The sequence below is a fragment of the Stomoxys calcitrans genome, chromosome 5, assembly GCF_963082655.1.
Source record: "Stomoxys calcitrans chromosome 5, idStoCalc2.1, whole genome shotgun sequence".
Taxonomy (NCBI): domain Eukaryota; kingdom Metazoa; phylum Arthropoda; class Insecta; order Diptera; family Muscidae; genus Stomoxys; species Stomoxys calcitrans.
The window spans coordinates 44,653,263-44,668,374 of NC_081556.1; the positions used below are offsets into that span (position 1 = coordinate 44,653,263).

General features: G+C 42.8%; 1 protein-coding gene across 1 annotated transcript in view; it reads right to left on the bottom strand.

The window, feature by feature from the left end:
• Positions 1-15,112, bottom strand: part of LOC106094838 (serine-rich adhesin for platelets) — a 308,197-nt gene that overhangs the window by 48,005 nt on the left and 245,080 nt on the right. The window contains exons 3-4 of the mRNA XM_059368852.1: positions 11,593-13,975; positions 10,921-11,533 (exon numbers count right to left, since the gene is read on the bottom strand). Of these exons, the coding sequence (XP_059224835.1) occupies positions 10,921-11,533; positions 11,593-13,975 (2,996 nt within the window). The remainder of the gene's footprint in view (positions 1-10,920; positions 11,534-11,592; positions 13,976-15,112) is intronic.

Here is a 15,112-nt window from a genome sequence, read left to right on the forward strand (position 1 = left end):
CTACTACCAGCTATTCTTAACTACCTCTGTTTGGCATATTTTTAGCTACATTTTCAAGATTAAATAATAAGAAATTCAAATTATCGATTTTCAACAATCATTTCGACTTTTGAAGTGACCACTGCGAATCCAAAGTAGCAGAACCAAAATGGATTTCATAACAAGTTAAAAAGGTTTCAAATAATTAGAATTTTGTTATGCCAATATGCCGACTTTTAAGTAGCTGAAATAATAGAATAAAATAAACATCAGCCACAAACACTAATGAGCGGCGGCGGTCCCATACACAAATAGAAGTCAAGAAAAAAAAAAAATCGATCACGAAAAAAAACAATATTCCATAATTATCAGCTTCCCATGACGAGTGAAATATATTAGCATTTCAATGCTTAAAAAGAAGGTAAGAAAATAACAATCTAAGTGGGCTAGAACGAATTTGGAAATCACTAAAAGTGGATGCTTAATAAAACAACAGGAAGTTTGTAAAAAACCATTATGTATTGAAAAGCAGCTTGAAGCAAATAAAATAAGAAAAAAATTATATAAAAGAATTATAAAATAAATTCAATTGAAACTAGTAAAAATGCGTTAAGTTCGACCGGGCCGACCTTTGGATAACCACCACCTCGGAGATATATGTAAACCACCTTTCATCAAAATCCGGTGAAACTTGCATACCTTATGACCCATAGCAAATATGTTTCGATTTGGATCAAATACTAATAAGTACAGTAGCTGCAGAACCATATACGATATGGATGACGAAAACCCTAACATAAATCACTGTCTTAAATTTCGGCGAAATCGGTCTTAAATTTCGGGCCCAAAACCTTAAATCGAGAAATTGGTCTATATGGCAGCTATATCCAAATCTGAACCGATCAGAGGCAAATTGAAGACAGATGTCGAAGGGCCTAAGACAACTCATTGTCCCAAATTTCAGCAAAATCGGATAATAAATGTGGCTTTTACGGGCCTAAGACTCTTAATCTTCAGATCGGTCTATATGACAGCTATATCCAAATCTGGGCCGATCTAAGCCAAATTGAAGAAAATGTCGAAGGGTCTAAGACAAATCACTGTCCCAAATTTCAGCATAATCAGAAAATAAATGTGGCTTTTATGGGCTTAAGACCCTAAATCGGAGGATCGGTCTATATGGGGGCTATATCCAAATATAGACCGATCTGGGCTTAATTGAAGAAGTATGTCGAGGGGCCTAACACAACTCACTGTCCCAAATTTCAGCTAAATCGGAAAATAAATGCGCCCTTTAGGGGCCCAAAACCTAAAACCGAGAGATCGGTCTATGTGGCAGCTATATCCAAATCTGGACCGATCTGTGCCATACTGCAGAAGGATGTCGAAGGGTCTAAGACAACTCACTGTCCCAAATTTCAGCAAAATCGGATAATAAATGTGGCTTTTATGGGCCTAAGACCGTAAATCGAGAGATCGGTCTATATGGAAGATATATCCAAATCTGAACCGATCTGAGCCATATTGCAGAAGAATGTCGAAGGGCCTAACACAACTCACTGTCCCAAATTTCAGCAAAAGCGGATAATAATTGTGGATTTTATGGGCCTAAGACCCCAAATCGGAGGATCGGTCTATATGGCAGCTATAACCAAATCTGGACCGATCTGAGCCAAATTGACAAAGGATGTCGAAGGGCCTAACGCAACTCACTGTCCCAAATTTCAACAAAATCGGATAATAAATGTGGCTTTTATGGGCCTAAGACCATATATCGGCGGATCGGTCTATGTGGGGGCTATATCAAGATATAGTCCGATATTGCCCATCTTCGAACTTAACCTGCTTATGGACAAAAAAAAAAAGAATTTGTGCAAAAACGGACATGGGTTTTTGACATATATTTCGAGGAGTTACAAACAGAATGACGAAATTAGTATACCCTCCTCCTATGGTGGAGGGAATAAAAATTACAGTCGAAAATCCCCGAGATTAGAATAGATTTTGTAGCCCTCTAGATGGATTTTTGAGAACAATCCAGTAAAAAAAGAAAATAGATTAACACATGAAACGAAATGCCGAGGTGACCAACTTTAGGGGCCTGCCAAGACGCTCCCGGTCCACCTTAGGCCTTAGAAGGCATTGCTAATGGTCTATTCAACACCTCAGTTTGAATCACTTAGAATTTCAGGAGATATCTCTGCAAAGGCAAATTTGCTCATGAACATTCCAATTTGGAACCTGGGCAAGAGATATCTCTACCCGTTGTCAAACGGCAGATTTTTTTTTGTTAATAGTTTTTATAGATTCTATCCCACTGTGCGTCCTTATTCAATCGTATTCAATCGTGATAAATCGGGGCTAATACTGAAGAAAAGAAAGATCCCAGTTCGGAAACTAGTTGCTTAAATCAGGCTGATAACAGCGCTTCGAAGCCTTCTAATAGAAGGGCCGTATTCCTTATAAAATGAAGCTTCCCCGAGGACTTCTAGACAACTTCTAAAAGTTTGCCAAGCCATGGCTCTGCTGTTTTTATGAATTCTTTCTGACGAACCCCATAAAATATATGGGGCAGATGTGAGTGCCTATTGGACTTCTGATATTTTTAAGCAGTAATTCTGTCCTCATAAAGGCCATGTATTTACCGTGAAAGGCAAGTAGTAACCTGGCAATGCCACTAAATGTTAAAAAGATATAAACATGGAATACGGAGACCAGGCCTCGCGGATGCGAAACATGGAATGATATCAGGCCTCGAAGTTGCCTCCTTTTCCTGCTGGGATGATTATCTCTATGGGTTTTGGTAACACTACGGATCACTTAAGACCGAAACAGAATGAGAGCGTTGAGCCTTGTTTTTGAGCGTTGGGTTGAAGAATGCAATCATGCAAAAACAAAGCTCAACGCGCTCATTCTGTTTCGGCCTTTAGGATTACGGGCGATGAATTTTTCCCGGGAAACTCTCCAACGGACAATGTGGCGCCAGAAGAGGAGGTTACTTATATTATATTCGTCGGGGGAAATTGTGTCCAAGGCAAGATCCTTTGGGCGAAAAAAGTTTTAACGTTTTTAAATCACCAGGCTCTGATAATATGACCGTTTGAAATTGTGTACAATAGACTGGCTCCTGTGGTAAAGAGAGACACAAAGGTAAATTTCAAACCAAAAACAGGAAAACCTTACCTCAAATATGCCAATTTTACTCATTACCTAACATTCCACTAAGGAACAGGGGCAAACTTCTCTCATATCAATGAGTGCAGTCCGATTCAAGTTTAAGCTCAATGATAAGGGGACTCCTTTTTATAGCCGAGTCCGAACGGCGTGCCGCAGTGCGACACCTCTTTGGAGAGAAGTTTTACATGGCTTAGTACCTCACAAATGCTGCCATTATTAGGAGGGGAAACCACCGCTGAAATATTTTTCTGATGGTCTCGCCAGGATTCGAATCCAGGCGTTCAGCGTCATAGGCGGATATGCTAACCTCTGCGCTATGGTGGCCTCCTTAACTCAGGAAGGCTAAAAATTTTCGTCTTTTTTGTCTGGCATCCTTTATGGCAAAGACTTAAGAGAGGTTCATATTGGGTTGCCCAAAAAGTAATTGCGGATTTTTTAAAAGAAAGTAAATGCATTTTTAATAAAACTTAGAATGAACTTTAATCAAATATACTTTTTTTACACTTTTTTTCTAAAGCAAGCTAAAAGTAACAGCTGATAACTGACAGAAGAAAGAATGCAATTACAGAGTCACAAGCTGTGAAAAATTTGTCAACGCCGACTATATAAAAAATCCGCAATTACTTTTTGGGCAACCCAATAGAAACGTATCTTAGGGCCAAGATTCAGCAACATCGTGCATAGAGCAGAGGCAAGTCCACTGAAACAAGGTTTCACGACCTAGTCGGCTATATCGAGCAACTTAAACCTATGAATCTAAGGGTAAATTTAAATATTTGAGAACATTCATCCGAAAAATTTAAAAATTTTTAAAAAAGGCAACGGTCCTGATTGTTTTGGGATTAAACTGATTTTTTAAACATTTTCTTGGCAGCTATACATGTCGGTCTCTTATCTAAAAATGTTACCAAGTGTATGCCTAACTTAAGCCATCATCTATTTTGAACTGAAAACCTAAGCAAAACGACCCGAACTCATTTTAGCGGTTGGTTTAAAATTTTTAAATTGTTAATCAAATAAAGTTACACATCAAAGTGTTTTGTTTTGTTTTTTTTTTTGTCTCACCAAAAAAGCATTAAAGAAGGCAAATAAATAACAAACCAATCGAACATTGACCTATTCCACAGAAGCCTTATGAGCAAAGGAAGATTCGCTGCTGAAAGCTTTGGAGTGTTTCTTTTTTTTGCACACTCTACGATTGGAAGCCCGCTTGGCCTTTGGTCTGCCCGCCAATGTAAAACTTCCGTGCTTTATGGCCATCAAATTCAAATAGGCAGACAGACAGACACTTATTCAAATATGGAAACGTGCGAACTGGCAAAATGGCCAATGGAGAATGGGTGAGTGTCTAAAACCCTTAAATAAAATCACAAATCAAATCATTTTCAAATTAACCACTTTTCTATAAATTTTTATTTTCTTCTGCCCGACATGCATAGACATCAAAAGAAGCCTTCGTGTGTTGGGGCTCATCATTATCGAGATAATTATTATCAAGAGGAGGGGTGAACAAACATTTATTAATGGGCCAAAATCATTTCATTGAGTTGCCATTTTAAATGATGGAAAGTTACATACAATGGATTTGGATTGTGGTAATATCTGTGGCTTACACAAATCTTTAAGCACACAGGCACGAGCAAAAATTATTTAATAAACATTATATTGGGTTGCCCAAAAAGTAATTGCGGATTTTTTGTAAATGCATTTTTAATAAAACTTAGAATGAACTTTAATGAAATATACTTTTTTTACACTTTTTTTTCTAAAGCAAGCTAAAAGTAACAGCTGATAACTGACAGAAGAAAGAATGCAATTACAGAGTCACAAGCTGTGAAAAAATTTGTCAACGCCGACTATATGAAAAATCCGCAATTACTTTTTGGGCAACCTTATATCTCAAAATTTCAGCAAAGTCGTGTAATACATGCTTGTTTTATGGACATAAGAGCTTAAATCGGCAGATAAGTCTATATATCGACTATAGCAAGGTATAGCTCGATATAGCTTATGGTAGAAGTTTTTACATGGCAAAGTACCTCACAAATGTGGCCAGTATTAGCAGGGGATAACCACAGCTGAATTTTTTTATGATGTTCTCGCCACAATTCAAACTCAGGCGTTCAAGCGTCATAGGTAGACATGTTAACGTCTGGCATGCGAGTAGATGCCACACGCAATCTCTGTTAGCTGCTTCACCCGAAGAACTAGGGTCCATCGTGTTTGGTGGAAGCCAAAAATAAGATTAAGGAACGCAAAAGAAGACTAAGGACTCCAAAAAGGTGCAAGACAGCAGAAACGACACAAAAAACCTATCGAAAGAGACAAGAAAGTACGGGAAATCGTAGTAAAACAGGCGGACCGGGGTGAAACTCGGGTGAGAGTATGACCCTGGTAGCCAGTTCAGGTCTCTACAGAACTCCAGAATGAAAAAGGACCAAGTGCTAGAGGGAATCCAGGCACCGACTAAAGTCTTCACTCATTATTCTCAATACTATCATCACAATTGGGGCTCAGTGTAAGAAAGATGCTTGACCGCATCCAACTCCAACTCCTCATTGTCATCGCACATCCTGCAGAAGGCTACCCCTCTTCGCACATCCTGCAGAAGAGTGATAGCCTTCTGTAGAATGTGCGATGTGTTATTCGCAATGTTAAAGAGGTGTAGTTGCAATGGACAGTCAACACTCCTTTCAGCAGTCCGAAAACATGATTCCTCTGCAGCAGGACAAGAGATGTCCTGTTTTATGTAATATTCGACCTCAGGGCCATCCTCATCCTGCAACCTCCACAGCCAGCTCAAGCTTCATTCGCGCGGTCATAGTAGAAAACATGCACCCTGCCAAGAAGCTTGGACACGGTAGGGCTCACTGTTTTCGTAGCATGATCCACGTTCACCAGCAAGCCAGTGCTCATCCTGGAACCTCCACAGCCAGCTCAAGCTTCATTCGTGCGGTCATAGCAGAAAACGTGCATCCTGCCAAGAAGCTTGGACACGGTAGGGCTCACTGATTTCGTAGCATGATCCACGTTCACCAGCAACCAAGTGCTGGCCAAAAACGGTGTTCACCCAATATTCTGTGTCTTTTTCTTGCAATTGCGGGACAATGACGCAGAAGGTGCTCATCTGTCTCTAGCGTCCCAGAAGTCCGCCTCCCCCTGTGTTCATCACGGCGTCATACATCGGACATCTTAAAAAGCGTGTACCCTGCCAAGAAGCTTGGACACGGCTCACTGATTTCGTAGCATGATTCATGCTTATCACCGATTCATTGCTGGCCGAAAACGGTGTTCACCAATTATTCTGTGTCTTTTGCTTTCTATTGTGGGGCAATGACGCAAAAGGTGCTCGGCTGTCTCCAGCTTCTCTTCCAGGGGTCCGCCTCTGCCTGTGTCCATTGCGATGTCATACACCTGACATTGCAATGAGCAGTGTGGACTCTTATTAGCGATGCAAAGTTAGGCTTTCGTGAAATATCCGGCCAAAGGGCTTTTGCTATTCTGTCCCAAGGGCTTTTGCTATTCTGTGCTCGGCTGTCTCCAGCTTCTCTTCCATAGGTCCGCCTCTGCCTGTGTCCATCGCGATGTCATACACCTGACATTGCAATGAGCAGTCAGGACTCTTATTAGCGGTGCAAAGTTAGGCTTTCGTGAAATATCCGGCCAAAGGGCTTTTGCTATTCTGTCCCAGCTGCAGCTCAAGGCTCATTCAGGCGGTTATGGTAGAAAGAGTGAACTCTACCAAGAATCTAAAACATTGGGGGGCTCACAGATTCCGCAGAACGATCCGTATTTGTCAGCTATGCATTCCTGACCTGACCTCATGCAAGCGGTTATCGTAGAGAGGTTGCACCCTACCAAGAACCTGGAACATGGGAGGGCTTACATCCGTGTTTGTCAGTGATTCATTCCTGGTAACCTCGTGGACTCCGTCATCTCTGGATGGATTGGAACCCAGCCGAGCCTGATAGCCTTTCCCAAGCTGCAAATAGCTTCTTGAAAACAGTCTTGGCCTTACAATGCTAGAACCTTGATGGGCTGGAACCCAGTAAAGCTTGGCAGTCTTTGCCATGATTCGAAGAAGATCTTTTCAGCTTTTAAACAGGGCTTATAGATTCCGCAACACGATCAGTGCTTTTTAGCGATCCATTTCTGGCCAACTCGTCGGCCGCCTTGTTCTCCGCTGGAACCCAGAAGAGCTTGACAGGCTTCCTCATGGTTCGACTAAGCTCTATTCAGCTTTTAAACAATCTTGGCGGTATATGGCGCGATGCCGCCTGACTGTTTACATATATCGTAAAGGTCTGATTGGGCCGTCTCTCCCTCATCAACATTGTCTACAGTGTCTTCGGGATAGGGAATATCTACGCTTGAAAGACGCTACACCTGTCCATAAGCTCGGTCACATTGCCTTTGTCACCCTGCAACCAAAAACACTAGGCCAAGACTCATCATAGAAAGCCTTCATCATAGAAAGCCTCCACCCTGCCTTAAGCTCGCACAGGGAAGGATTCTTCGATTCCATAGCAGGATCTACGATTAACAGCTATCCACTCCTGACCCGGGACCCAGCAGAGCTTTTCCCATTGGCTCGAAGAAGCTTCTTGCATCTTCTAACTATTTTCGACCTCATATGCTGCAATGCACAGTGGGATAGAATCGACCAAAACTTGTACAAAAACTGCCGTAAAAATATGTCTGACATTTTGAATGATTAGAGCTTTTAAAGGATGTTAAGGAAATTTTATGCAAAATTTCAAGGCCCTTCGTGATCTGGACCCCTTTTGACAGGTCCCCAAATTTGGTTACCACGGCATTTCGAAAATTTTTTTGGGCTACCAAATCTTCATTTGTGGTCAGATTTTACAAAATTTCAAAGAGTTATCTGCACCGGTACGCAAACGGCAGATTTTAAACTTTTTTTCCACTGTGCAAAGCTGGAGCCATCGGGGCCACCTGCCTTTCCACGTATAATCGTGGCAGTACGATTGGGCTAACTCATCGACATCGTCTCCAGTGTCTTTAGCGCCTAGAAGAAATCTACCTCAAAAGAACTGCATCCGTTGAGTTGAGTCCATAAGCAACTCAACGAAAACTTCTGCCCCCGTGGCCCCATCCTTGTACACAGAAGGTTCAGATAACCCTCCCTCCACCATCCTGAAGATACTTTTTCGGAAAATGTCCAACTAGTCAACAAGGAAATACTTCCTTGGTAAATATTGTGGCACCGCAATGGCATGCCGCCACGCCGCATATCCATCCCCCAGCAAAACAGAATATTGCCTAAAATTTTAGGTTTACCAGGCTCCTAACTCCCCAGTGGAAAACCTAGAAAGGGCTGCTTATATAAGACCTAGCGTTTCAAATCCTGGTTATAAAAGGATCGTGTGCCTCTAAAATGAAGCTTCCAAGAGGGCTACCTTGCAATTTCTAAAAGTTTGACAAGGGATGCATCTTTTTGTATTCCTTGTGAAGTACCTCATAAAATATATGGGACACCACCTTTTCCCGATGGCTTCCTCAGTCTAAGAGCAATCTTCGTTACCAATCTTCCAACAGATGCCAAGAAGTCTAAAATAGAGCATGGCATTCAGCTTTTCTCTCGGAGTATTCCTCCCTGCCCCAGCTATCAGATCTGCCCCAGTACCCTGCACCTTATCGATCATCCTGTGGTGGCCACCATTGTCCACGCCAGACATCCACAGGTGAAAATCGCCCAAACAATTGTCATAGACATCCTGTGTACCGGCTCTGGCCAAAGACCCCCCCTCATTACTATGGAGATTCTACAGAAGCAGAGTTCATTCAGTTCCTTTTTATACCCACCACCGAAGGATGGGGGTAAATTCATATTGTCCTTCCGTTTGCAACACATCGAAATATCCATTTCCGACCCTATAAAGTATATATATTCTTGATCGTCGTAGAAATCTAAGACCATCTAGACATGTCCGTCCGTCTGTCTGTTGAAATCACGCTACAGTCTTCAATAATAGAGATATTGATCTGAAACTTTGCACAGATTCTTTTTTTTTATCCATAAGCAGGTTAAGTTCGAAGATGGGCTATATCGGACTATATCTAGATATAGCCCCCATATAGACCGATCGGCCGATTTAGGGTCTAAGGCGTATAAAAGCCACATTTATTATCCGATTTTGCTGAAATTTTGAGACAGTGAGTTGTGTTGGGCCCTTAGACATCCTTCGTCAATTTGGCTCAGATCGGTCCAGATTTGGATATAGCTGCCATATAGACCGATCCTCCGATTCGGGGTCTTGGGGCCATAAAAGTCACATTTATTATCCGATTTTGCTGAAATTTGGGACAGTGAGTTGTGTTAGGCCCCTCGACATCTCCCTTCAATTTGGCCCAGATCGGTCCAGATTTGGATATAGCTGCCATATAGACCGATCCTTCGATTTAGGGTCTTTGGCCCATAAAAGGCGCATTTATTGGCCGATGTCGCCGAAATTTTGGACAGTGAGTTAAGTTAAAACCCTTGACATACTTCTGCATTATGGCCCAAATAGGTTTACATTTGGATATAGCTGCCATAGAGACCGATATCTCGATTTAAAGTCTTGGCCCCATAAAAGGCGCATTTATAATCCGATGGCACTGAAATTTGACACAGAGACATATGTTAGGCTCTTCGACATCCATGTCGTATATGGTTCAAATCAGTTTATTTTTAGATATAGCTACTAAAAAGAACAATATTTTGTTATACGCAATTGAACAATGACTCGTACTTATTAGTATTTGGTCCAAATCGGAACATATTTCGTTATAACTGCTATGGGACATAAGGTATGCAATTTTCACAGGATTTTTATGAAAGTTCAGCCGGGCCGAACTTAACGCCATTTTACTTGTTGATCCTTTAAGACGAAGGATGAGAAGCTGATTGGCATGAAGTCCTTGGGTAAAGAGTGGTTACCCTGAATTTTGGATGAAAACCACCCTTGCCTTGCCCTTTTTAATCATCCCAAGAAGTCGTATAGCCACATAGCTGTTCTTTTGTTTTATCGGGTTCAAACGAATTTACTGCCTAAATTTCGTCCCTGTTAACATGTTTAACAACTGTCCGTGGTAAGACACTGAGTTGTACCAGAGGGACGTTGATACCATCCGGGTACATCGATACCAGCCGGATACATCAATACCATCCGGTAAATCGATACCATCCGGGTACATGGTCCAGATCGGACCATATTTGGACATAGCCCCCATATAGACCGACCTCCCGATTTGGGACCTTAATTTCAGCAAAATCGGTCAGTAAATGTGCGTGCGTGCGGGGCCACATAAAATGCACATTTGTTGACCGATTTTGCTGAAATTATGTACAGTGAGTTTTGTAAGGTCTTTCGATGTCCCAGCAAAGAATTGGCCATAGCGGGCCATATTTGGATATAGCTGCCATATAGGCCGATCTCACAATTTGAGGTTTTTGTCCATAAAACAGACATTTATTACCCAATATCGCTGAAATTTGGTATAGTAAGTAGTGTTTGGATCGGACCATATTTGGATAGGCAGACATCCCGAATAATGGTTTTAACCCACTTAAGGAACGTTTATTTTCAGATTTTGCAAAAATTTTAAATTTTTTAAAATTTTTCTGTTTTTGTGCTACTTTTTAACCAACGATCCAAATCCAACAATTTAATTTTTTTTTCACTGTAGACTCCTTGACTCCTTGCCCGTTTTTATTTTCGGTGGATTTTCCCTTAATCAAAATTCTTTTTTTGTACTCACCTTTGGTTCACGCATATTCTCTGGTGTTTGGGTACCCACACCAATGCTGTGGCCGCCACCACTACTGCTGCTGCCGGCGCCACCGTTAACTACCGCCACACCGCCATTTAGGCGATGCTCTCCCCGATGAGCATAACGTGTGGAGCGTATCTCTTCCTCCTTAACCATGTACTTGTCTTTATCCTTAGACTTGACGGTCTGTTGGGTGCCGGCACTGCTGCTGGTGCTGCTGCTCATACTCTTGCGTTCGGCATCTTTTTTATCGGGCAGCGAGGAGCCGGTATTATTACCGCTACCACCTGTAAACAGTTGTTTGACTTTTTCAAAGCCACCCAATTTCTTGGTACGTTTCAAAGTTGAGGTATTATTTTTGCCATCACCCTCCTGGGGTGTTTGTGATTGTTGATCGCGGCGCCGTAGGGTAGAGCTGTTAGGAGGATATTTATCCAAGTGAGGATCGTAATGGGAACCATCATCTATGGAACGTTCACGATAGTGATAACTATCAGCAGAACGCTTGGCAGCTTGGCGTAGTTGTTCACAATGGCGACGTTCCTTTCTAAGGAAACTGTCACAGGACTTGATGTCATCGGCTATGGTGCGTTTGCGCCATCTGTAAAAAGTTAATAATAGACCAGAGAAGGGGGAACAGAGTTGGAAGCTTAAACTCACCTATTTACCAAATCCCCATTGAAGGATTCCTTGCGAAAATCATTTTCAATACCCGAGTCGCCTTTGTCAAAGCTTCGTTGCTGCAGCTTATCTCTTTTCAAGCTGCTGTGCCAACGATCCTCGCTACTCACCCTACCATTAACTTCATAGCGTTTCATGTTCTCTGGCGAGGAGCGATATTGATCGGTGGTGGTGAATTGAGAATCGAAGGATTTGGGCTCATAGTCTGTGGTTATCAATTGGCGTTCCAGATGATGATGATGATCTGCTGCGATGGGAGAACTTTCACGACCCACTTTTCCCGAATACGAGTCCGAACGAAGTCTCTGACTTTCCAGATGTAAAGGTGAGGCGGCCCTTATGGGCTTGCCCGAGTACGAGTCCAGACGTTCACGATGCCTAGTCTCCCGTACATGAGGCTTGCCATCGGTATCGAATTGAGTTTCTCTTTCGTAGACCTCCTTTACCCCACCATGGCCATCATCATAGTATTTGGTGTGCTTATAGCGAGAGGTCTTCTCCATGGTGGAAGTTGGGGCCGTAGTGCTAGCGTTGACGATTTTATTGGTGGTGGTGTTGCTGTTTGAGGGTGATATGATATCCAAATGGGATCTCTCGGGAGAGTATTTATTGAGAATCTCCTTTACCTCGGGCTTGTGGAAACGGTTGGCCTCATAGGCCTCCTGCCTTACCTCACGCTCTGGGCTGAGGGCATATCTGGGTCTTGTTTGGAAGTTGTTTGCATTCTCACGTTCCTCCAGCAAACGCTCATGGGAATTCTCACGCGAACGATTATGGTAGCCATTTCTCTCCAGTGTGGCTGTATCACCAAATCTGCGTGTTAGAATGCGCGACTCCAGACGTGCCCGCCTATAGCCCATATCGTCATTGGGGTTGGGGTCCCTGGTGGGTGTGTTATAGCGTTCCGTGCTGTGAAAGCCATTCTCCCTGGGCGGTGTTATGCTGCGAATTTTCGGCACTATGGGAGGCTCAGCCGGGGATTTGCTGCGTTTGCTTTGCAGCACATCTTCTTCGTAGAATTTTCGAGTCTCCAGGCCCAAGCCTTCATCCTCGTCGCTGAGATTGCGTGGCGATAGCATTTGCCAGGGCGAGGGAGAGAAAGAGCCACCAATGTGGATGGTGGTGGAGCCTTTGGCCGCATTATAGGTAGGCGAGTAGTTATTCCTTTGACTAGTTACGAAATCGGTTTGGTCTTCGGCAGGGTTACGGTTGAGCACAGTGGTGCTAATCAATTCGCGTTCAGGGGTAAAAATGTCTCTGGAGGCTGAGCGTATATCGCGCACATCACGCACATCGCGCAGTTCACGCACCGGTGAGCGGTAATCATGTACAGGGGAGCGAGTGAACTCTCGCCTTGCGCGGGGCTCATCCTGCAACTCCAGCTGGGCATAGGTAATGCCCTCATTGGGCCTTATATAGGAAAAGGCCGGCCCTGATATGGTGGGCGGTGGCGAAAATCTCTCCATCGAAAGACGCTTCACCATACCATTCACCGTATGGCCTTTGGTCAGGGGCAATTTTTGCACTGGCAACTGAGAGCTGTGCATGTTCTCTTGTGACTTAGCCTGTAGGGTTAGAATCTTCTCTTTAATGCCTTCGGAGACGGGTATGCGTCCCACCAATGTACCATCAACCTCGACCTGGGAGCGACTGCGAGCTAACAGCTCATTAATGGCACTCTCATGTTTTTCCCTATCGGTGATGGCTTCCGATTTGCGGCGTTCCCTAACAAAATCCTCTTCGAAACAATCGTCTCGGGAATCGTTTTCAATAATGGGGCTCAATTGGGAGGGCAAATGCTTGCTGCTGCTACCCGGGGGCAAGGAGGCAAGCGGTACTTTGGGTTCCTTGAGTACTTTCTTTAGCTTGTACGATGAGGAGCCCACATCACTTTTGCTACGCACCAAACGACGACCACCGCTATCCTCAAAGCGGGGATCCCTATCCGGCTGATTGATATTCGAGTCACTCTTGCGACTGAAGAGACTGAAAATGGAGGGTTTCTTGGGGGGTTTCTTGGCAGCGGCAGCGTCACTATTGCTGCGACTTACCGGCTTGGCGGGGGGTTTCTTTTTACGCGAAGGCAAGGAATGGAATTTCTTGGGTATGGAGGAGGACGAATTTGCAGAATCGCCGGAACGTTTTGTCTTCACCCGGAATGTGGGTATGTTGTCACCATTTTCGGCAATACTTTTATGGCGTTTGGCTTGAGCCAAAACTAAGGCAGCCTCCCTGTGGATATTCTCCGCCGAGAGATCGGCAGGCACTTGATGATAGGCCGGCGTTGGTATATGCTGCTGATGATGTTGAGGCGGCTGGAGATTTGTTGTCTCAAAATTCGTTGAATCGTTGGATCGTTTTCCTGGAAGCAGAAATAAAAAGCAGAAAAAAGGGCCATTAATTACTTTGTTTAGCTCTCATTCAAGGATTTGTGTATATATGTGTGTATGTGTGTGTGTGTTGTTAAGAGGATTTCATAAAAATGCCTATTTTAATTACTGCCATTAAATTGATTTAAGGTCCTACAAAAAAAAGAAGTTTCAAGCTATTTCCTAGCTGCTGCTGTTGCGTATGTTGATGATGAGTGCCCTTAAGCGCCCTCTTCGGTTGAGTAAGAAAAACTCAATGGCCATGGACTAATATAAGCAACAATGATGATGTTTGGCATGTTGTTCTTGCCCCTCCCCCGAAACATCATCATTTGTCTTGCATTATACCAAAAAAACAAGAAAAATAAGAAGAAACTCATGATGAGAGCAGGATGAGATGAATGAATAAAGCAAAAATTTTGAAAAGAAAAAAAAAAGCACACACACGACTTAATTGGAAGCTTAAAACCGCTAAAAAGGCTTTTGTGAAAATGTTTTAATCTCTCTGGCATAGAGCCAAATAATCCGTTAACGTTACTTAAATAAATGGCAGAAGAAAGAATTATAAAATACAAAGGCATCATTTAACCAGCATGAGCTAAGCAAGAATGTTGACCTGAAAGGGTTGGACTTCTTAAAGCTGCTAAGTGTGTGCAATATGATGTTGGGTTAACGGAAATTCCTTAGGACTAAAAATATTCCTAAGCCAAAATTTGTGAGGTAGGTCGCCACCAATTGCTAAGAGTGCAGAAAATGAAATTTTATTAAATTTGTCAAAAACAAACGAAGCAAGGGCTGAATCTTATAAGCTTTTCACCATGGGTCGCATTTGGCACAGTGCCCGGTATCTCTTTATAGGCAAACAAAGGATAATGAATAAGAATTGCTATGCTTTTGGAGCTATACCAAGTTATAAACCGATTAGGGCTATATTTGGTTGGCTGTTGGAAACCAACGTGCAAGTCAATGTGCAAAGTTTCAGTAAAATGGGATGGGAGAATTGCGCCCTCTGTAGGCTCAAGAAGTATAATTGGCAAATCGGTTTATATGGGAGCTTTATCAGGTTATGACCCTTGACACAGTTGTTGGAAAAATTTAACAAAACACTTCATGCTAAATTTCAGCCAAAT